The sequence below is a fragment of the Pleurodeles waltl genome, chromosome 3_1, assembly GCF_031143425.1.
Source record: "Pleurodeles waltl isolate 20211129_DDA chromosome 3_1, aPleWal1.hap1.20221129, whole genome shotgun sequence".
In the NCBI taxonomy this organism is placed as follows: Eukaryota; Metazoa; Chordata; class Amphibia; order Caudata; family Salamandridae; genus Pleurodeles; species Pleurodeles waltl.
This window is the reverse complement of record NC_090440.1, coordinates 515,889,901-515,915,187: the sequence shown is the minus strand read 5'-3', so window position 1 is coordinate 515,915,187 and position 25,287 is coordinate 515,889,901. Positions and strand designations below refer to the sequence as shown.

The window sequence follows — 25,287 nt, the reverse complement described above, 5'->3', positions numbered from 1 at the left end:
TGAGGTGGGGTGGATTGGGGTAGAGTGAAATGGATTGGAGTAGAGTTGACTGGAGTAGAGTGGGGTGGATTGGATTGGGGTGGACTAGACTGAAATTGGGCGGGAGTAGTGGAAGGGGTGGTTTTGAGTGGGGTGTGGTGGGCTGGTTTGGAGTTGGGTGGGGCAAATTAGATTAGAGTGGGGTGGACTGGAGTGGATCGGATTGGGGTAGGGTAGATTGGATTGAGGTGGATTAGACTGAATGAGGTGGATTGGATTGAGTGGGGTGGACTGATTGAGTGGGGTGGATTAGATTGAATGGGGTGCATTAGATTGAATGGGGTGGATTAGGGTGGGGTAGGGTGGACTGGATTGAGTGTGATGGATTGGAGTGGGGTGGACTGTAGTGGATTGGATGGCGTGGGTTGGGTTGGAGTTGGGTGGATTAAGTAGAGAGGGGTGGTCTGGATTGGAGTGGGAGAGATAAAAGTGCTTTGGTGTGGGGTGGAGTAGACTGAAATTGGGTGGGGCGTACTGGAAGGGGTGGATTTGAGTGGGGTGTGGTGAATTGGATTGGAGATGGGTGGAGTGAATTTGATTAGAGTGGGGTGGACTGGAGTGGATCGGATTGGGGTAGGGTAGATAGGAGTGAGGTGGATTAGATGGAGTGGGGTGGGGTGGATTAGATTGGGTGGGGTGGATTAGGTTGGGGTAGGGTGGACTGGATTGGGGTGGGGTTGACTGTAGTGAACTGGATTGGATGGCGTGGGTTGGAGTGGGGTGGATTAATTAGAGAGGAGTGGACTGGATTGGAGTAGGGGAAATGAAAGTGGTTTAGAGTGGGGTGGATTGGACTGGAGTAACGTGGATTAATGTGGACTGGATTCAGGTGAGGTGTATTGGATTGAAGAGAGGCAGACTGGACTGGGCTGGATTGGATTGGTGTGGTGTGAATTGGTGTGAGGTGAACTGGATTGTAGTGGGGTGGATTGTAGTGAGGTGAATTGGGATGGAGTGGGGTGAATTGGGATGAGTGGGGTGAATTGGGAGGAGTGGGGTGGATTGGAGTGGGGCAGATTGGAGTGGTGCAGACTGTTTTGGAGTAAAATGGGGAAGGTTAAATGGACTGGAGTGGGACGGTTTGGAGTGAGACAGATTGTTTTGGATTGGAGTGAGGCTGGTTGTATTAGGGTGGATTGGAGTGGGGTGGACTGTATTGGGGTGGGGTGGACTGATTGGGTTGGACTGGATCGGAGTGGGGTAGATTGGAGTGCAGTGAATTGGGATGGAGAGGGGTGGATTGGATTGGGGTGAGGTGGATTGGATCGGAGTAAGGCGTATTCTTTTGGATTAGAGTGGGGCAGATTGGAGTAGGGCGTACTGGTGTGGGGCAGATTGTTTTGGATTGGAGTGGGGCAGATTGTTTTGGACTGGAGTAGGGCAGATTGTTTTGGACTGGAGTAGGGCGAATTTGAGTGGGACAGACTGTTTTGGACTGGAGTGGGACAGACTGGAATGGGAATGGGGCAGATTGGAGTTGGGCAGAATGTATTGGATTAAACAGGGGCAGACTGGAGTAAGGCAGATTGGAGTGGGGTAGATTGTTTTGAATTGGAGGGGGCACATTGGAGTGGGGCAGCTTGTTTTTGATTGGAGTGGGGGAGCTTGTTTTAGATTGGAGTGGGGCAGCTTTGTAGGATTGGAATGGGGCAGACTGTTTTGGATTGGTGTAGATTGCTTTGGATGGGAGTGGGGTGAACTGGAGTGGGGCAGATTACATTGGGTGGGTTGGGGTGGGTTAATTGGCGTGGGGTGGATTGTAGTGGGGGAGGTTGGAGTGGGGTGTACTGCAAAATTATGTGTTAAACATAATTTCAGAAATTATTACACATAATACATAATGTTGCTATGAAATACACATAAAAAACAATGTTGCTCTGCAATATTTAGAACAAGATAATTGTCATCTTTTGAGAACAGCACCTTCGAGCAAAAACTAAAGAAAACATGAGTGCGAACTGAGAAAAGATGACTTGGCAAGATAAAAGAAAGCTAGCTATAAAAAAAAAAAAAAACTTCACAATTTTGTTTGTCCTGCTGGGCACATTTTTGACAGTCACATGTCTGTTTGCAAGGTACTAGAAGTTAAAAAGAACAAAAAAAGTACTTCAATCACGTTGGGAGCAGCGGACGGGCACTGATCACATTGAATCAATTATTGCTCCACAGAGGAACGAAAATGATACCAGGCCTGCAGTGACAAATTACGAGGCTGTAAAGCAGAGTGCCACGCAAGCCAACAAATGGTACGTGACAGGCGGGCTTCAAGCCCTTTACTGTACACAACAGTCTCTAATAACTAGATCAGGCAAATGGGAGTTTTTAAGAAAAAGCTGAAGACATTGACATCAGCATTTAGCCCCTCACCTAACCCTGCCCAGCAGCAGGGCCCTGGAAGAGGCTAGGGAATTCTTGCTGATCTTTCCGATAGGAGTGTGATGCCATAGGCATACCGACGAGTCAGCCTGGAAGTTAGGACCAATCCCCTCTGGGCAGGCCTTTTTAAATAGGGTGAAAAAACTGGAGGGGGGTCTCTCAAAGGGGCGTAGCTGATGTTAATATGGGTGTGGCTTAAAAACATGCAAACATCTGTGCTTAGCATAGTGTGCCGCCCGAATCGTATTTTGCAGCTTCTTTACAGATATATAATACAAGTAACATTACACCTACAACAAGCCAGGATTATTGGCTTTGTCAATGGTTGTTATTTGCTTAAGATAAATAAGCAACAACAATGGCTTCACTGTATATAATATTGAAAATGCTTCAGTCCTGAAATGATGAGACTGTGAAAGAACTATAACAAGTCTCTTTTGAAGTTACATCAAAGTCAGTGAAGGGTGGTACTGCTTCAGAGGTAACATTTTTTTTGCACCATGAGGGTGTGGGCAAAAACGAAGATCCATCTCCACACCTGCTTTTTAGAACCGCTGGTGTTCAGCACCAGCAGAACCCGCCCCACTTCAAGCCTTGCTTCTGGACAGTGGCAAACTACCTCCCAGGACCCCAACTTCTAACTGGAGATTGTCTGACATAGAAGGAACAAAAGACAAACAAACATTTGCAATGCAATGGGTCTCGCGTTTCCTCGATTTAGAGCTATTAGCATTGTAAATTCCTAACTGGACTTTTCTTGCCACACAAACTGAAAATAAAAACTAAAACAGTTGACATTAGCGAGCTGATTCAAAGCGCCGCCGTGAGTGCGAAGAGAGAGACAAAAGGAAAAAACCAGTCCGCTCACAGTCAAATTTATTGGCAAAAGTGCAATTATCCATTAACACGCTCGATGGCAAAGGCGATAACAAAATTGCCCTAAGGAGGGACAAACGTAAAGCAGTTGCCAACGAAAGCAAAGGATTTTTAAAAGGCAAGCCCATGAACGAGTGATAGTGATGGGCGTAAGGTGGGCGTGGTTAAAGGCCCAGATACATCCCAACACATCGGAAAAGCAGCGCTTCCTCGCTGTTATGCTCGACCTAAAAAGTAGTGCTGAGAAAGGGCATATTTATTGTCATATACAGATCATAGGGACTTGAGGACATCTTATCATGATGTAATTAAACATCAATGAGGCAGCAAAGGGGTTAAATCCAATTGTTTCATGATAACTGATCCACATAAGTGCAGTAGTAGAAAAGTTTATTCTTATGTTTAGAGGAGAGTTTGAGGTTTAGGAATAGAACTATCGTCGAGATAATTGTTATAACGACAACTCCATCCCACCACAGACAGCACACAGACATCACCAACCCATCGGGCCAGAATGACCTGACTAAGTTTGCATCAGATCTCCAAGAATTTTTTTACAGTTTCCCCAAGGCAGTACTCAAAATCTGGCTGAGATCAGTCTGAGCCAAGAAGATGTCTTAAGATCAACCTTCTGCTTGATTTATTGCACCTTGGCAAAACACAAAGCCTGTCTTCAGATAAGGGATGCGTTCTGTGACAAAAACAATGTATTTCAGTAGGTTTCAAAACATTAAAACATTAAACCATGGAAAATCGATTAGCTCCCTGTACGTTCAAATGATAGGGTAAACATGACTTGATGGGGTGGGGAAGGGAAAGAATTTGGGTAAGAGCAAGAAAACAGAATAATGACATTTTACCCATTATCGTTAACAAATACAAATGTAGAAAATGTACTTGGGTAGACAGGCAGAGCTCTTCGGTTTTCAACTTAACATTTCTAAATTACTATCATACTTTCTCCCCATTTAATGCCCTGGAAGCACTGTATTCTCAGCAATATATAAGGAAGCCTCCTACATTCAAAGACAACTGCCAAGACAGTGTGATTTACAATTGCCTACAAGGGCATCAACACATGTACCTTGCAGCCTTGAGACAGCTATGCTATTTACTAAAGGATGTGAAAATGAACAAGGTACTCACCTTCAGTAACGCCTTCTGTGCTAGACTACCTAACCACATATTTCTCACCTTGTGAATTTCTCCATGTGCCAGACTTGGTCTGGAAAATTTTGATAGCAATTCCCTTATGCAAGTGGTCTTATACGGCTCTACTTCAGGTCCATCTGGCCCTTTATATGATGTCAGGGACACTGTATCTGCACCACCTCCGCTTGGCTGATGTCGGTTTCTTTCTGATCTCTGCCTCTGGCATTGGACACAGAGGCCATAGAAATAATAATATTCCAGTGTGCACATGTCTAGATTGGAGTCTTATTAATGGACTGTGAACCAGAAATGGCAAGTAACTTGTTTTTCTGATAGAGACTTCTAACCGCAGGTTCCTCACTTTGTGAATAAATACCAAACAATTCCTCCCCAGGTAGGTCTGTGGAACAGCTCAGGATAAGAAATCCTACAGGACAGAGCGGGCAAATGCCAATCACGCAGACTTGTCTGTCCAGGTAGTAGTGCTTTGTAATTGAATGGAGGGGCTATATCCGGCCAATGGCCTTGCACGATCATTCCAACAAGCGAAGGCTGTTACCACTGCGCTGGCATGCTGTGTGAACTTGTCCTTCAGGAAAAAAGCTCAGAGGGTGAAGACTGAGGACAGTAGAAAGGCTTCCATACTATTTTAGCACCAGAAAAAGAGGAGTAACAGTCAGTTCTGATCTCGGATGTCAGCACCCTCTCTATGACTCCCTTGACCAAGACAGCTTGAACATCTCTTCGGAGTGTGGACAAGTGGCCGCCTGTGAGGTTTTCTGGCATGGCTGGCAAATCAGGGGAATGTGGCAGAAAGGGTCGGGCTACCTGTGTTCCACAATCTGCTGCACCCATTGGTAAGACGTGATGCTCTTACACCCAGCGGCTGGGGTGAAAAGTTGATAGGGCATCCCATCTGGTGTGTATGAGCCACTGAGAACAATACAAAGCGGTTTTATGGCGGGCTGAAGGAGGTGGGGGCCCTGTGAGGCATGCAGTTGCTAAAGAACACTTTGGTGTCGCCTCTGATGGTATCCACACTGATGCCTTGAAAGGGGCGAAGTTGGAGGGAACTGCTGAACAGACAGCTATAGGCCTAGACAGTGTGCCCTGGCCTTGCTCTCTTCAAATTTTCCCACGGCCAAGTCCACCTTCACTCCAAGGAGCCTAAAGCTATCAAAGGGCATGTTCATGAAGGACTACTGGATAGCATTTGAAAAACCTGTGGAGTCAATCAAGGCGTGATACAGAAGCACCAAAGTGGTCCTGACTGCTCTTCTCAGACAGTCAATAGTGTCCAAACCCAAACGTATTTAGTGCTTTGTTGTATCTTGGCCATCTGTAATGAGGTGCTGTAGGGTTGGCCGGATGTCACCAAGGAGGTCTGGAAAGCTTTTCACCACTCTGTCACACAATGCATGCAAGTACCTTCCAAGGATGCACCTCATTTTGAGGGATCTGAGGGCAAGGCTGGCAGACAAGAATATGCACTTGACAAAGCTGCCAATACACTTTGATTCTTTATTCGGCAGGATAGTGGAGAATCCATTGGAGTTGAGTATGCTGGTAGAGGCCTGCGCTGCCAGGCTTTCCGGAGTGGAGTGTTAGATGAGGAAGTAGGTATCCCTGGGGTGGTCTATGCCGCTTTGCGGTTCTCTATTGACTGAGGGGAGGGTGTGTGTTGGGAGGGGAGTAGGGGCAAAGATTGTGGCTATGTCCTGGTTCATACCAGTAGGTCCAGCAGGGCTGTGTTGAAAAAAAGGAATGGTTCTTGATTAGACTGACATGGATGAAGGGGCCTCAGTGAGACCATTGGTTTTGACCTCTGTGGTAGATGGAGGCGGGGGGCGTCCTAGCCATCTGCTATCCTCTAAATCACAGTAGCGAATATGGTAGATTCTTCTGTAGCCATGGTAGGATGAGGGGAAGTGAGACTAGTGTCTGGTGGGGTATGCAGACCAGTGTCAGCCTGCATATCAAAAAATAGATTTATCATCATCCTAAGGGCTCTCATCTCCAGGACTGTCATTATCATAATGGTCTTCAGGATCTCAATAGTAATAATAGGCTGTCTGTGACCTCTGGGAGTGTTGCAGTAGAGCCTCTGAATCTGCTAAATCTATCAGCTCGGCTTCCAGTGTTGTTGAACCTGTCAAGACGTAAGCCAGTGGATTTAGTCGAGATGCCAAAGAGGACATCGCACGCTGCACCAAAGGTGGATTCGGTGGAGCCAAACTCAAACAATGTGCTGGCCTCGGGGACGAATCCACCTGTGGTGACCTGACTGAAGGCCACCCCTGATACACAGAGCCCGAAGGCACTCCAGAGGATCTGGAGGAGCATTGAAGATTTTATCTAGGGCTGTTACCAGCTCACAAAGTTGTTGCAGTGTTGCAGATGGCCCTGGCATGTGGGAGTACATTGGGAGCAGCAACAGACTCGGATCCAAGAGGAGTAAGGGGAGTCAAAACTCTGCAGCCCAGAGATACTCAGTACATTGTACAACTCCAAGAGTCATGAAGTAGGAGAGCCATGTTTGAATTTCTTACATTTTAAAAACTTTTTTGACTTACTTAAGCTTCGTGACTTCGACAATGATCGGTCATGAGATCGGCCTCAGTAGTAGGAATTCATCTGCACCATCAACTTTGGCAGAGACTGGGTCATCTTTGACTTCCTTTGGAGTTCTGAACACAAGTTTTGGTTTTATGGTTGCAGATGGCATTTCGTTCATTTTCGCGCAGCAGTCACACAAAGCTGAGTTGTGCTTAGAGCTGAGTCTCCAGAGGCAGACTTTGTGGGTGTCTGTCACCTACATTTGGCAGTACTGTCCCTGCTTGGTTTAAACCATGTGGTTTTCGAAGGGGTCACCAGACTCCATTCTCACTGTTGAGCTCAGTAAATATCTTACACTGAAAAATTGACTAGTTGTGCTCCGATTTAATTACCTGCAATAAACACTCTTTGTGAGACACTATCTACACTCACTAAAACATGGTATTAAACCAGAAAATATGATGTTGATATATGTTACCTGGTTGAGTGTTTTCAAAACCATCTTCAACTCGGTCTATAAAATGCCTCATGGACTCGCAACACTAAAGAGTAACAGAGGTTAGAGGTTTCTTAACCACTACGAGGAAAACTGCACTTCTACTTCCCTAAAGGTGTGTAAGCTGTGAGAATGCCCAAAATCGCTATGTTCAAGTCTAAATTTCTCACTACACTTTGTTGTGGATGTCCCCATTTTTATGGGCCAAAGTTACACTAAATGTGTCTTCCAAAGGTGTTGTTTAAAGGAACATGACCGAGGAAATAGGTCAAGCCCAACTCTTGGTCTGGGTGCTTACTAACAACTTAGTAGCTCCCTCTTAAAAAAAAATTAGAATTTTGATTTTATTTGTTCATTTTCTTACAATAGCATACCAGGTTTTTACTATGAGATTTCTTGCTTCAGTGGTTTCCCTGGAACAGACACCTTGCTGTTGGATGTGGTTAGTTGCAAGAGCTGCTGTGCTTGTCTTTTGACATGAGAATCCAGAAGCAGTCTTGTAAGCCGATGATGACACTGGGCTGCAGATGCTCCACCAGCAAAAGCAAAGACAGTGCATGGTACGAGGCACTTACTCCCCAGTCTAGCCTGACTTGTTATTGAAGACCATGGAGATGAAGAAGATTGACAGTCTCCGAGAGAAAAAAAACTTGGAGGTGCGAGAAGTTGTGGTAGATCAGTCTTCCTATCCACAGTTTGCATAGGAGGTGCAGGACAAATCCTGAGGTACAAGAAAGGGGTGCAGACTCTCCTACCACAGAGAAACAGTTTGATAACTTATGTTCAGCCTACCAATGAAACAAGGCAATGTAGTCAGGCTCCAACGTCAGGGGTTTTGATCTCTGTCTGTCTGGACTATATTTAGAGGTTGTGAACAATCCTAACACATTTTAAGGTAAATAGCAAAGCAGCCAGGAAATATGGCGGAGAATAATAAATAAAAAATGCTCAGATCTAAGAACAAGATTTTCATCTTTATTAGTAACAGTTGAAACACCTTTTAGTAATGGTACTAAAATAGATGATAACAACAGGAACAACTGGGGCGATCCCTAAACGCTGACAGAGGTTTTTATTGGGTAAGCAAAATAAAAAATGTAAATCGGAGGTATAAATCAAAATCCGTAGAACATAAACTTGAGGGGGTTGTGTCAAGCAACTCAAACCTAATAGCAAACCTAGTAAATACCAGCAGCTGGGAAGAAAAGTAAACAAGAAAATATCACATAGTTCATTTTTATGAAGTTTTAACAAGCAAGTTACACAAATACAACAGAGGGAGCTGGTGCAAATGCTTCTAAAAGGCGGGAGAGTTTGGGAAATAAAGTGATGAAATAGCTTGACCTGCCACCAGCAAGTGATCGACCTATAAATCTCAATATAAAATCCAGAATGAGCATAAGTAAGGAAATTATACTTGAATCAATGGTAGGTTCTACAAAAGACAAGTTGCAGAAGTCACTTTATACCTCTGATACCTTGAAGGATCAATATACCCAATACAAATACCCAAGCCTCTCAAGGCAAGACACAAACTAAGCAGTTACCCATGAGTGAGCTATATAGAGATATCCATTAAATAAATCTGTAAGCAAACTGACGGGCATAGATAGAGATATAGCACAGCAGGATCAAGGCTTTGATTTAGAACCAAATGTGGGAAATGCTGAATCAGCAGCCACTATCCAAGATACACTATCTGAAACTTTACATTTTGTTTCACCCCCTTGTGATACATTCCAGGTGAGAGGCACATCATTGATTATAAGCATGAAAAAAGAATCATTGGAAACTTTGATACTGTAGAAAAGTACCAAAATGGCATTCAGATTACATGGTAACTTAGACAAAAAGTAGGAGTAGTTGATTGCCAGAACAAAAATCCTAGCGGTAACAACTATCGGAGAAAATGCTAGAAAACTCACAAGTAATCGCTTGACTATTGTTTAAAATAGTATCTTTAGCTAACAGGCTAGAGGCAATAAAAATCCTGTCAACAAAATTCCAGAAATATTAGAAGGAGATAACATTAAATCCATTATAGTTGAGCTGCTCAGTAAATGAGTTTTGAAAGACACTTCTTAGTGAGAAAAATGCAAAATACAAGGAAAGGGTGAATAGTGAATCGTTTCATTTAAACCCAGTTATAAGTTAACTAAAACTTCTAGTTACTGTTTATGCCACTCACTAAAAGAGAAAGTCTTAACTACAGCACGTGTTGAGAAAATGAGGTAGAACAGAAAAGTTTACTATCTGCTAAGATTTCTCAAAAGTTATGGAGAACAAGAGGTAGGAACTTGGAAAAGAAACGGAAGCCTTAGAAGATCGGACGCAACTATACAAGTCAAATTTCAAAGTAATGTGGAAGAATAAAATGTATTTCAGAGCATCAAAAAGCTATTCGAATGAATGAAAACCACAAAAAGCTAAATACCAGAGCATGTTGACAAGCAACAGTCATGCTCAATGGGGAAAAAGGTCAATGGTGTTGGGAAAAAAACACTATGGATCTGAACTTGGGGCTCACTAGCAGGATGGAATGGTAATGAGCGGGGCAAATGTTAGTTGGGGGTACACTTCAGCATACAGAAATAAAATATTCTCAAACTGCCAAGTCAAAGTCCACTATACTTATATGGTAGAGAGTTACAGGTTAAATTAAGGTTCTAGAACATACATTTTTAACAGTGACCTCAATGTAGGGCACTCAACTAGAGCATCCAGAATGTTCTATGGATATATTACTACGTGGCCCAATTCTAACTCTCTCCCCCAAATATATTTTAGCGGTGGATTCCAAAGTAATTCTGAACAAAGAGCTGGATTGACTGAAAACTAAAACACGGACTAACATGACTAAAACAAGCCCTTATAAAGATAATAGAAGATTTAAATGCAAGAGTTGCATAGAGTCACAGACCAGAGTTAACATCGGAATACACTTTCTATTCAAGTAGATTTGGCTACCGTGCCATATTAGACTACTTTTGGGAAGTCATACATTGGTTAGGGATGCAGAAGCAATAATCCACCGTCTCATCATGTTATCCAGCTTTGCAATCAATTAGAGATGCACTAACAATCTATGAGGAGGCTAAAACTACATGGACGTTTGAACGATTCCTCCTGTATAAATAGATTTGAGTGCTAAACTATCAAAAGAGGCAAAATAATATTTGTTCAACTGGGACACGATGGTGAATTATGTAGTTGTACATTTATTACTTTGATTATTATTCGCCATTGTAAGAAAAAGAAACAACTGCAGGCAGTAGAAAAAAATATACAGGGAGTGCAGAATTATTAGGCAAATGAGTATTTTGACCACATCATCCTCTTTATGCATGTTGTCTTACTCCAAGCTGTATAGGCTCGAAAGCCTACTACCAATTAAGCATATTAGGTGATGTGCATCTCTGTAATCAGAAGGGGTGTGGTCTAAGACATCAACACCCTATATCAGGTGTGCATAATTATTAGGCAACTTCCTTTCCTTTGGCAAAATGGGTCAAAAGAAGGACTTGACAGGCTCCGAAAAGTCAAAAATAGTGAGATATCTTGCAGAGGGATGCAGCACTCTTAAAATTGCAAAGCTTCTGAAGCGTGATCATCGAACAATCAAGCGTTTCATTCAAAATAGTCAACAGGGTCGCAAGAAGCGTGTGGAAAAACCAAGGCGCAAAATAACTGCCCATGAACTGAGAAAAGTCAAGCGTGCAGCTGCCACGATGCCACTTGCCACCAGTTTGGCCATATTTCAGAGCTGCAACATCACTGGAGTGCCCAAAAGCACAAGGTGTGCAATACTCAGAGACATGGCCAAGGTAAGAAAGGCTGAAAGACGACCACCACTGAACAAGACACACAAGCTGAAACGTCAAGACTGGGCCAGTAAATATCTCAAGACTGATTTTTCTAAGGTTTTATGGACTGATGAAATGAGAGTGAATCTTGATGGGCCAGATGGATGGGCCCCTGGCTGGATTGGTAAAGGGCAGAGAGCTCCAGTCCGACTCAGACGCCAGCAAGGTGGAGGTGGAGTACTGGTTTGGGCTGGTATCATCAAAGATGAGCTTGTGGGGCCTTTTCGGGTTGAGGATGGAGTCAAGCTCAACTCCCAGTCCTACTGCCAGTTCCTGGAAGACACCTTCTTCAAGCAGTGGTACAGGAAGAAGTCTGCATCCTTCAAGAAAAACATGATTTTCATGCAGGACAATGCTCCATCACACGCGTCCAAGTACTCCACAGCGTGGCTGGCAAGAAAGGGTATAAAAGAAGGAAATCTAATGACATGGCCTCCTTGTTCACCTGATCTGAACCCCATTGAGAACCTGTGGTCCATCATCAAATGTGAGATTTACAAGGAGGGAAAACAGTACACCTCTCTGAACAGTGTCTGGGAGGCTGTGGTTGCTGCTGCACGCAATGTTGATGGTGAACAGATCAAAACACTGACAGAATCCATGGATGGCAGGCTTTTGAGTGTCCTTGCAAAGAAAGGTGGCTATATTGGTCACTGATTTGTTTTTGTTTTGTTTTTGAATGTCAGAAATGTATATTTGTGAATGTTGAGATGTTATATTGGTTTCACTGGTAATAATAAATAATTGAAATGGGTATTTTTTTTTTTTTGTTAAGTTGCCTAATAATTATGCACAGTAATAGTCACCTGCGCACACAGATATCCCCCTAACATAGCTAAAACTAAAAACAAACTAAAAACTACTTCCAAAAATATTCAGCTTTGATATTAATGAGTTTTTTGGGTTCATTGAGAACATGGTTGTTGTTCAATAATAAAATTAATCCTCAAAAATACAACTTGCCTAATAATTCTGCACTCCCTGTATATATTATTAAAAGATGGTAGACAACACTTACACAATGACAATCAATAATCTAAACAAAACTCAATAAGAACAAATTAAAATATCAAACTATTTTAGATATTAAAACTTATTTAAAAATTTTAAGTTTGCAAGTTTAAAAACTTCAAATATAGGGGGGAAAATCAGAGACATGCTACCCTAGAAATTCAAAGCTGATCAATCATGCAACACAGTTTTTCAAGAATTTAGAAACAATAGGACTACTAAAACAATCTCAGAGGAGGAGGTTAGAGTTGCAAATTTGTTTCAAGTCTCTGTACAAGGACGATTCTCATCCAATTTTAGAGGAAATAGATAACCAGCTTCAAGAGGTAAATCTCCCAAATCATACTTTAGGAAGAGAAAGGTGTAGGAATCTGCCATCACTCCTAATGAAATAATATAAATTATTCTGACTCAAAAGGAAGGCAAGTCAGCAGGCCCGATGGGCTTGTCACAGAGTTTTGCAAACTACCTCAGCTTACTGCCTATATTGGTTAAATTATTCATTGGGATCACTGAAGTGCAACAGGTACCTGATACAAGGAGAGAAGGCACTATGGGGGTTATTACAACTTTGGAGGAGGTGTTAATCCGTCCCAAAAGTGACGATAAAGTGACGGATATACCACCAGCCGTATTACAAGTCCATTATATCCTATGGAACTCGTAATACGGCCAGTGGTATATCCGTCACTTTACCGTCACTTTTGGGATGGATTAACACCTCCTCCAAAGTTGTAATAACCCCTTATATGCCTTATTCAAAAGCTGGGGAAATGTTCAAAATATTATGAATACTACTGTCCAATTCCATTATTAAACGCAGAGCACAAACATTTCCTCCTAGACAAAGCAGTTACAAAGAACTATTTTTAAGTTAGTGCACACAATACTCAAAAGGGCTTTACTCAGGAAAGATATCTGAAATACCTAACAGGCTCTAACTGGCACAGCAGATATTGCCATAACAAAGAAACTTCCTCTAGCTGTCCATCTAATCAACACTGATAAGGCATCATATTGAGTTAACTGGATCTTCTCATGGACCTTTTTGGCAGAGCTGGGGTTTGGTTAACGATTAAGTGGAGCAATTCAAGAATGCTAGGACCATCCAAGTGCTAAGCCCTTGCGAATGGTGTACTGACCCACTAAATAGGTTTTGAATGGGTACAAGGTAAGGCTGTCCATTTACTACACTTCTCTTCGATTTGTATATTAAACCTCTTGAGTATAAAATGAAGGCTGCATTATATGCCAATGATTTTACTATCGTTACAGCCAGAAACTAGTATTTCAAAAGCAGAGGGGATGATTTTTCGTTTCTCAAAGACCTCAGGTTATTTAATGAACAAAGATAAGCTTGAAGCAATGGTGAGGAATAGTCAATAGAAAATCAAAACACTAAAGCGTAAGATCAGATACCACAGTGCTGCCTTTGTCCCAAAACTTGTAACGATAACCAATACTACCTAAAGAAAATCTCTGATGAAATCAAGGTGTTAATTAGAAATATTGAAGTGTAGTTCCATACGTCGAAAAGGAAGAATCAATATATTAAAAATTATATTGCTGCCTAAATATTCCTACATCTTTGATGCAATGCAATTACATTTTAATCTGAGGGATTTTTAGCAGGTACATGCTATGTTAAGCGACTACTTGGGAGAACAGCAATCATAGACTGGCTAGTAAAAAAAACGCAAATAATAAAGGAATGGAGGCTGGGCACCACTAAATATTCAATTATACTGTTGGGTTTAAAAAATAAAACAGTTTAGATCTCTTACTTGTTAACTAATTGAACAACAATTCCCCAGAATGGCTTTTAGCAATGACCACATCAAAATAGTGGAAAGGGCTAGCATATAATATTTGCTGCATCTAAATTATTTAAAAAGGTAACATGAAAGATGTTACAGGAGGCTTCTGAAACTTAGGTGCTAATTACGAGTATGGCAGTCCTAGGACCCCTAGGCCCGCAGTGGCGGTCCGACTGCCACATTACGACCCTGGCAGTCTGACCGCCAGGGGACTGCAGTCTCTGCTGGGATCGGTGTTCCCGTCCACCAAACTCATAGTCAGGGCCCAAGTGGTGGATCATAGAATTGAACGGAACATAATATTCTAGTCTTTATCGAGCAGTATGGCATTCACCAAGCAACCTTAGTTGTATCAATTATAAGCTAAGTGCCCCATTAGAACAATAGCATCACCTTTTACAAGAGACAAAGGAAGCAAACCGGAAATATCAGAACATATTTAGGGAGTCAGATTGCAACCATAAGTATTCAACTAAATGGCAAGCATGATACTTCACACAAGGTGATTTGTCCTGAAACTCTTAATAGAATTCACTTATTTACAATGATCAGGTTATACTGGACCCTGAGGAAACTGTCAACATTACATCCTGAGTGTCCATTCTGATGCTCTAAATGCAGAACAGATAAGACACGCAATTTCATATGTTTTAACTGCCATAAACTCCAATCATTCTGGTATGAGGTAATTAAGGCATTGCAAAAGATATTCAGCCAGGCAATCAAGGTAGATCCTTTTGTAATTACGTTTGAGTTTCAACACAAGAACACTGGATTGTGTAAGACAGACTTTGATATATACTACTGGCAAGGGAAAGAATCTTTATAATACAGACAAGGACAAGAATCCATGAACATAAGAAATATAGGCCCTCATTACGAGTCTGGCGGTCTACCGCCACAGTTGGACCTCCCAGTGGTTGTAATCCGCCAAGCAGCGTTGTCCTGGGGATTACGAGTCCCCATACCGCCAGCCTTTCCATGGTGGTTACACTGCCATGGAAAGTCAGGTGGAATAGGGGTATCGGGAGTGAGGGGGGTGTTGAGGGATGCCTGCACTGCCCATGCCCTGTTGCGCATGCCACTGCCCGAATTACGGACAGTGGAATGCGCGACGGGTGCTGCTGCACCTCCACATTGCCGCCAGCTCGATTACAAGCCGGCGGCAATGTGAAGGCCCTGATCACTGCAGGGCTGGTGGGCAGAAATGCTGTTTTTGCCCGCAGGCCCTGCGGTGAACCTGTAATAGGGCTGGCAATGTTCTGCTCGCACTGGCGGGAAGGTGGCGGGACGAGTTTGGCAGGCAGCAGAGGCTGTCTGCCAAACTCGTAATGAGTGCTATAGTGTTCCTACCCCCATTTGAATGGCTGTCAGTGGCTAAACAAATGGCTGCCTCTGCTACGGAGGTCTTAGTTGGTCGGAAAAATTGTTATTGGCATGTTTCTTTCAACTGCAAAAAATCAATCAACTAAGGTCCAATTTCTAATCACCAGCCATTGATCATGAAGGGTTCAGACGTTCTAAAACACATTTTGCTAAACACAGCCTGTCTGGGTACATAAAAATGAGGACTTAATAAAAAGTCATAAGTGATATAGGCTAGACTGTCTGCTTTCACAACGGTAGCTCTAACAGCGATTAGAAACGGTCTATACATTAGGACTGAAATTTTGTCACAAATTCTAATCAGTTTAGGAAATGACAGAATACAGTTGCCTGTTTAACACCCACCCACAACACATAGTTACATTCTTGGCTACTGAATGAAATACAACATTTGTTGCTAGTCATCTTGTATTAAGTTACACATTGAGCATTAACTGAAGAGTCTGTGCTAAGAAAAATAGTTCTTATACAGTTGACACAAACACGTCAACAGCATATTAAACTATTGTATATTGGTGCTGCATCTTATGGTTACTGGGATAAGTGCCCATGAATCTATTTTAAATGCTACTACAGTATTAAGAAATACCAAAGATTTTATATGTTGTTCTTTAACCGTTCTAAACCTCAGAATTAAGAATACTGTCAACTGCAGCCTTTTGAGCTATATTGGTGTGTACTGTAGAGGGGTGGGGTGCCTGTACATGAAATTCACAGAAAATTTAATAGACCTCTTCTTACCCACTGCAACCGATCACTTTGTTGTAAAGAAATGATGGAAGCCCTTTCAGGTGAATGTTGTTATCCACATACACAAACTGCAGTTCCCGTGACCGGCCTAAATCTTATGAAAACAAATAAACAAAATGAGGATCCTTAATTTGTAGATGAGCGTAGAAAGCAGCCTACACAATTATTTCAGAAAACAAAGTCAGAAAACAATACAAAAAAGTATATTTAAGAAAATATGAATATACATTTTTTAACTAATTTTCTTACAATACAAAATTTTTCATATACATAAAGTCATGGATGTCCTGCAGGGGTTACCAGGGCACCAAGACTGCCTTTGCAACCCCTGGTCTTAAAGGGAACAACAGCATTGTGAAGAGCGGAAGGGAAATAATACCTTGGTTGGAAACGTTTACCTTCTCTAGCTCCCACTGTGACACTACAATACATATTTTTTTTTTTTAACATGTTGACATCCATGCTTCATTATTGTGAATGCACGAAAAACATGATCCAATAGGTCTGGCTTTAGCAAGCTGAAGGGATGTTTACACTTGTATTTTTGCAACGATATGCTACAGAAATCAAAACAGAGAACATGTCACCTAAACGTAGTGCCATATGTTTGCAATTACCATTTTACACTTGTACAAAAATCCCATACAATTTTAATACAACAGTATGGGTTCTTCCTAGCAGGCTGGTGTACTTAGAAGAGGTATAGAAATCTTTTTTTTTTGTTTGTTTTTTTGTTTTAACACACGTCACAGGAAAATATGACTCTTATTGGGGCAAACAAAATTTACTATTAGCTCTAAATTACTGCAACCTGATTAAATATCCAGGGAAGACTAAAACAAATTTTAAAAAGGAAGATTTAGACTGGAAAGAAAAAAGCATAAAAAATGTAAAGTATTGGTCCACCATTCCTGTCACTGAAGTGGAATTCTTTTGAGACAGATATGCCTGTGTGATCAGGTAATGTGATGCCACTCAAAGCGCAAGGCCATTGCTCCATGCTGCAGTCAGCAGAAGAAATATATATATATATATTCACTGAATAAACAAAGGTTACAGGGACGTTATACTAGTTAGGTTCTGAATTTAATCGTACAAAACCACAGAAATTCAGCTGTTAGACTCATTTCAAGTAGCTATGACTCGTGCCCTATGGTAACTATAACTAGCACCTTCACCATGCACAGTTCGTATTTTATTGCAAATGTTGCAGTAATAATATTAAAAAATGCAATAGAAGGTGTCATCAATGATATAATATGTGGAGTAATTAGCTGTGCATGGTGAAAGCGCGAGTTATAATTACCTAAGGGCGCAAGTTATAGTTACTTGAAATAACCATAAGTATAACTGATGAATTTCTATAATTTTGTAGGAGTACACTCAGAACCTAACTATAATGTCCCTGTAACCTTTGTTTTTTTTCAGTGAATTTCTATATCTTTTTTTTAACGTAAAGTAATATTAATTGCTATATGTTAATCCAACCACTGCCGCTTACCAGCATGAAAGCAACCCCAAGATTTGTTAGCACAGTTTCCTGGTCCTGCGTTGGAGGAGAGGAGGATGCCGTCAGGTAAGTGCCTTTTTCAAAAAATTATTATTATTGTACCACCCAGCCCCCCTCACCGTAAATAAAAGCCAGCCGCCAATGCTCCACTCTAAGTCACTCCAGTGTACACCCTTCCACTCTATGCTAGTTCATTGGATGCCATTCCTCTACGCCACTCCACGATATGCTACTCCACCGTACACTACTCCGCTGTATGCCACTCTACATTATTCTACTCTACGCCAGTCCTATGCACTCCACTCTACGCTATTACACTATATGCAACTTCAATCTTTGCCTCTCTACTGTATGGTATTCCACTGTACACCACTCCACTGTATTCTAACTCCACTGTATGCTATTACATTCTACTCCACAATCCAGTCCAAACCCCTTCACTGTACACCACTCCTCTGTATGCTACACTATACAGTATTAAACTTTATGCCACTCCACTGTACGCTACTACACTATACGCTACTATACTATACGCTATTACACTAGACGCCACTCCAATCTACGCTACTCCAAGCTATTCCACTTTATGCTACTCCACTCTATGCCCCTCTCCAGTATACTCTCCTCCACTCTATATAATTCCACTCTACAAAACTCTACTACACTCTGTACCACTTTACTACTCTACTCCACTTTATCCCCGTACCCTCCACTGTCCAAATTTGCATTCAACTCTATGCCCTTACAATCTGTTGTACAACACCCTGCTCCACTCTTAAACACACCACTCTACTCTATGACAGTCTACTACACCCTACTTTACTGTTCGACACACCATTCAAAGGAACGATTTGCTGCTCCAGTCTACGATACTTGACTCCAATATATGAGACACCATAACACTTTAATACACTGTACGATACACTACTACACTCTACTCAATTCCAATCTACAATACTCCAGTCTATGACAGACTTTACAACACTTTCCTTCCAGTACTGTACGACACTCCACATATCTCTCCATTTGCGATACAGGTCTCTCTGACTTGAAACACATTTTTATTAAAAATTTAAAAACAACATTGAAATTCAATGAAACAAACAAAGGTTAAAGCTTAGTTATAGTTAGGAAAACGTATTTTCCCTCTACAAACCAAGTTTAAAATACAAAAATGTTCAAATGCTACAGTTATACTTCAACTTTCATTTACAATTTATCCACCACCTTTAAATTATTATAAATAGCGGAGCTCGTTACACACTCTTTTTAACCTGACAACAGCAACTATAACTCACCAATCTACCATGCACTCTGGTTTCACAAATAATGAAACTTCACTGTACAACATTACACAGTGAGGCTCTCCGCTAATGTACTGCACAACACTACACTTGACAACACTGAACTATACGTCACTGTACTCCACTGAACTCCACTCTACAACATTAATACGCTCTATTCCACTCTACGACACTACTGGGTGACACTCCATTTTGCAACACTCGCCTCTACTGTTCAACATGCCACTATACTGTATGACACGCCACTTCACTCTTCGTTCCTCCACTCTATGATATGACCCCACCGCACTCCACTGTATAACACTTTACTCCAATGTACCCTATGTCACTCCAGTCTACTCAACTCTGTTTCACTCTACAACGCTCAACCCTACGACACTCTCCTTTATAGTACTACACTCCACTTTACGACACTTCAATCAATGACACTCCACACTGTGATTTAAAATATTTTATAAAAAAATAAAAATCATTAACATGCAAGGAATAAAACACAAAGGTTAAGGTTAATTTATAGTTACAAATACCTTATGTTTTCTTTCTATACACAAACATTGAAAATTCTCAATTTATAATTACAGCATACAGCTATATATCTTACCAGAAAGAGGTGTAACAGGAGAAAGCCCTGTAATTCATACACCGACATGCGCCAAGTAGAGATGCTGTCGAACAAGTAAAGGGAAACCAAAAGGGCAAGAATGGGATATAATGACCAAGGCAGCATCCATGCACCATTATTTTTAATTTATCTATATTATAATGTCTGCTTTTGAACAAATACACCGCATGAGGAGGAAGGATGAGGAAGAGCAATCAAGGCTGGCAACCTCATCAGAAAACACAAAATATTTCACAGAGCATGAGTTCACGCTCAAAGCCCCTCTTAGGCTCACAAAGGCAGACCAGCAACGGCATGGTGTGCCCTAATCAGGTTGTAGCTCAGACCCCAGCTAGAGCGGCACCCTACACATGTGAAGGTGAGAGACGAAGCGCCTGGCAGGCTCCTGCCTTGACAGCACAACAGGGTATCAGCTTGCTATGTATAACCCTGCTGGCCTCACTCCTCCATGCATCCTTTGTATGGATTCCAGCGACCTTTATTCTTTCTGGGTTACACAATAAGACATTATCCTAAATTTCTAGAACTTCCTCCACGAACAACTCCTACTTTCATTATCGGTAGTAAATGACATTCCAGGATTAAAATGAGAAAATGTAGTGAAAGGCTTCCCTTATTTCGGCTAGGACAGCTGCATCGCACATAATTAGTAGTTCTCTATCAGTTCACTCCTAGCCCAGCTCTTATCAGACATGTGAGCCTTGTGAAAAATCACTTTTTATGTATAACTCCACAAGTTACCTTCCAAGCTCCTTTGCCTGGTCTACTTCCACTTTATTGCTTCCCAGTCAATTAACTCTGGTCTGACCTCTAGCCAGAGGCCTATGATCTAAAACGACTGAAGCCAATAGGTGTGATATACTGTCCTGGGCAACTCCTAGTTCAACACCTCTGAATGCTGACTCCAGCCAGCAGTGTGTTTACTGATTATATTACAAATTGCATCTTTGGTCTGCTCTGAGATAAAGTAGAGCCTTTGACTGCCTTGTTCAATTCTGGAGAAAATTAGGTAATATTTTATAAAACGCAAGCGGGACTCCACCACAGTCTGAGTGTCCTAAGTTTGTACTCATATTGCACCTTTTTTAAATTCAATCCAAACAGAATGCACATAAAGTGTTAAAGCTTGGTCACCCTGCAGTACCTGGGAACTGCCAGTGCATATTACTATTTTTTTGCAGTCTTGGAATTCAGCCTCTCATGGAGGCCACTATTAGAAGAGAAAAAAAATGGCACATTAAGGCAGATTACCACCATTCAAAGATTTCATTACACGCATGGGACATGTCTTAACGAGGGAGTAAAACCATTGTCCTCTAGGTTTCTGTAGTTCTACCATTTGCTTCACTGATGTGAAAGTTAATTTTAGTAGCCTGAAAGCTACAATGTTGGAAAAACTTGCACTAGAATAATTACTTTGGACAGAGAACTTGATAAAACCAGTCGGGAGTGCTGCAGCAAAAGCAATTCAAATTTGAGCAGGACATGACAAATGCACATGCCACTACTTTACTGGCACTCGCCCGCAGATCATGTTTGAGCAAATCCTTCTGTGTACACATAAGTATCCGATGTACGGCTCTCTGAGCTCCTCACTAGTTTACTTTGCTGAACTGGTCCTTTCTTTATGGCAACGTGTCTTGAATTAGTTTTAAAGAAAACACTCAACGCAAAAGTTTAAGTTGGTTTTGAATTTAGCTGCTGTAACTGATAGTGAAGTTAAAAAATATCTTGCCTATCGCAGGCAGAATGGGCATCGGAAACGTCATTACTGCCTGCCAACACAGTTGGCTACAGTGGCACTGAGGAAATGCTTGTGTTTTTTTGGTGAGATATTTTTCCCTTATGGAGTACGAGGGGGAAATTGCAGGAAAATCCAAGACATGAAACTTAATTTAGAGTGTGCAGTATAGAGCTAGAACTTAGCACCCATCTTCTAACCATCGATACATTAGGGAACTAAGGCAAAACAACGGAGCTATCTGACTCGCTACAATGGAGAGCATTATTGCAATTGACAGGGTATGTGACTGTTTTGCAACATGTCAAATAGTTAATATTATGATTTAGTCACGTTGTTGATGTACCTTAAAGCACAAGGTCTATTTTCTCAATTTTTTAAAGAACAAAATTAAAAGTATGTACTCACCCAATCTACCTCATTTTAACCTAACATATATTTATGATACACTGTAATATATGAAAACAAGTCAACAGCCAAAAACAACAGCAGCAAAGTGCAAACGAGAGCCCCAAAAACACAATCATTACTTCTGATTTGACCAACACAAACACCAAACACTCCTGCCCTCAATATAGTCCTTTATCGTTACCACCGAGACACCCACTCTAGAACCTCTGCCAACAACAGAGCAATCGTCCTCTTTCCTGAACACTCTTACTGGTTTTCCATCACTGCAAACTATGAACATTTTATCCCAAAAAAACTCTTATTCACAATATTGCTCTATCACTGTACGCCACCTTACTCACAAACCTTCACCAAATGTATGTTCACTACCCATCAACAACTGCAACTTTGCCCAGCACTTCCAAATGTGAATGTGCTGTGCTGTCAGAGGCTTGCGGGCACTGATGTGTTGCGTGGTAAAGGGCGTGTGGGCAAGAATGTAGAATGTCAGGCTCGAGCGGAGGGCGGTATGTTTAAGGCATGTGGAGAACGGTTGAAGGATTGAAGTCACAGTGGTTTCACCATTGTGATGTTTGTCGGAAAGAATAAATAAACATCCTATATCTGATTTAAGAACTCTAGCTGTGGCTCTTTGAGAACCAAACCCTACATATTTTGGTGACGAGTTGGGCGTTCAAACAGCACCGTTCCAACAGCACCACTTCATGTGTTCTTGCCGGCAGGACGTCTCAGAGGCTGCAGTGTGAGCGCATTACGGAAGGTACAGAAACATTATTTTGGGAATCAGCTCCACCAAGTTTTCTGTTAACGCGCTCATTAAGAATTAATTAGATTTTGTGCCAAGTTGTTTTCTGCAGTCTCAGCAACCAAACTCTTCTCATCAAGACTTTATCTCGTACATACGCGTGAGCCACAAAACTCTTATGTAGCGCTCCCGACCACGGAGCTCTCGCGCCTACACTCTGTTTATGTGAATGTGTGAACGCTCCTTCCAGGTGCTCTGCTCTGCTATTTCCTTGACTGTTCCATTCTTAATGCAGCTGACACTATCAATTGTTCTACACCTGCTTACAAGAAACAATTTCCATTCAGGAAGTGATTTAACAGCAATTTTTCCAATTCCTACTTTCTTATTTGTGATTTGTCTTTATTGTTTTTTGATTGGTCAAGGAAAAAAAGTAAAAGGAAAGAAAGACAGTTTTTCTATAAAAGCATAGAATGCTAACTTTGCAGTCCATTTTCAATCTAACTTTGTTTGGAAGTGACTTCATATTATTTTCTATTACAGCACACTTTGTACAATTCCTTACTATGCACAATATAAACTGCCTAACACATTTCCTTACAGAACCTGAATTTCAAAAGACAAAGTGGAAACAATGGTTTAAAGGCTTCGAAAGTTGCCCAATTGGAATAGATGGTTCAAAATTTTAACCAGTTAGGAAGTTGGCATTGCTGTATAATTGTTTACGGCCAGAAGGTCAATGTATTTTTGATCATTTACCTGCTGCAACTCAGTCTACAGAAACCAACTGGAATGTTTACGCGGAAGCTGTGTGCAGATTACAAAATCACTTCAAAGATGACGCAAGTGTGATAGTGGAAAGACTCAGATTTTATACAAGACACCAATTGAATCATGAATCAATTGATACTTACCTGGCTGAATTGCACATTTTGATATCCATATGTGAATTTGATGGCAATATCAACTCTTATTAAAGGGATCAATCAGTAGTGAACTCAAGAGAGGTTGTAATGTTGTAGGAACCCTAGCTTGGAAGAAACATTAGAGATGGCAAGATGCATTTAAAGATTGGTTTTGCCGTCAAATGAATTGAACAACCTTAAAAATGATGCAGAGGTAAAATCAGTCAACGCAGTAACAAGCAAACCCAATATCCGTACAACCAAGGTTCCACTTGGCAAGAAACAAGGTAACTTTTACAGATGTGGTTCTAGTGCACACTCAGTCAACGCAAAAAATTGCCCAGATGTTGGTAAAAAATGTGTGAAATGTATGAAAAGGGGTAATTTTGCATGTGTGTGCAAGAACACTCAGAAGGTTGCCTCGTTAGAACTGCAAGATGAAAATTCAGACTCCAAGGTGTGCGTTGTTCACAGCAGCAACAAGGATGTGTTTTCTATAGAAACTGTGGACAAAAAGGACCGTGGTGATCCATCATGTACAGTTTCTATAGGAGATGTAAGAGTCCAGGTCACAGTGGATTTGGGATCTTCAATTACGACCGTTACTGATAATTTATACTACAAAGAATGGAATTCCATAAAACTGTCACCTCCTGATGTCCACACTGTTGCATTCGGTGGGCATGACATAGACATGATGGGCTATTTTTCTGAAAGTATACATTACAAAGACAGGTCGATTTTCACCAAAGTGTATGTGGCAAAGAGAACCTACAATATTTTAGGGTGGAAAGCTCAAGCTAAATTTGGAATGTTTTTGAGACCAGGTACACCGTGTCCGATCTCTTTAATAGAAATTCCTTCAGCAACACAATCTCTTCAGCAATCTTTGAGTGAGCATGAGACCCTGTTTGAGGACCTTAGGCACAGTGCGGGGTTATGAGCACAAAATCCTTATCAAGAAGGATGCTGTACCTGTCATCCATAAAGTGTGGGATGTGCCTATAGAGATCTGCAATCATTTGAAGCAACAGCTAGAAAATCTGTGTACAGAAAAAGTCATTAAGCCCATCAACTCTTCGCAATGGATTTCGCCCATTGTGGTTGTGAAAAAGAAATTAGATTATGCCTCAATTTGAGATCGCTCAACATGAACATTTTAATTGACTCTATCCCGATGCCCAAAATTCTAGAACTACTAGCACGTTTGGGAGACGCCATGATTTTTTCAAGCATAGATTTAAGAGCAGCTTATCATCAGGTAGAGCTGGCGGAGGAATCATGATCTTTAACAACTTTCAATACACCATTTGGAGCATTCAGATTCTTAAGATTGCCATTTGGGTTGGCTTCCACGGCTTCCGTCTTCCAAAAACTGATGTTCAAACTGTTTGAGGAGTGTACAAATGTGATAGCTTACCAAGATGGCAGTTTATCTTTGCTAAAACTACTGATGAGCATTTGTGTGTATTGAATGAGGTGCTGAGTATTCTTGAGATGAATGGATTTACAGTCAAGAAGGAAAAATGAAACTTTTTTGTTGAAAGTCTAGATTACTTCGGGCACCACATTTCTGGAGCAGGGATTAGACCCAAGGCAGATCTGGTAGAAGATATCTGCAAAAGTCCTAAGCCTGAGAACAAGGACCAATTAAGGTCATTCTTGGGGCTCTGTGAGTATTATTCTCGTTTTATCAACTATTTTGCCCTCCTGACAGAACCTCTTAG

General features: G+C 41.4%; 1 protein-coding gene across 1 annotated transcript in view; it reads right to left on the bottom strand.

The window, feature by feature from the left end:
• Positions 1-25,287, bottom strand: part of LRRC28 (leucine rich repeat containing 28) — a 280,795-nt gene that overhangs the window by 36,898 nt on the left and 218,610 nt on the right. The window contains exon 7 of the mRNA XM_069222770.1: positions 16,314-16,416. Coding sequence (XP_069078871.1) covers positions 16,314-16,416 — 103 coding nt within the window. The remainder of the gene's footprint in view (positions 1-16,313; positions 16,417-25,287) is intronic.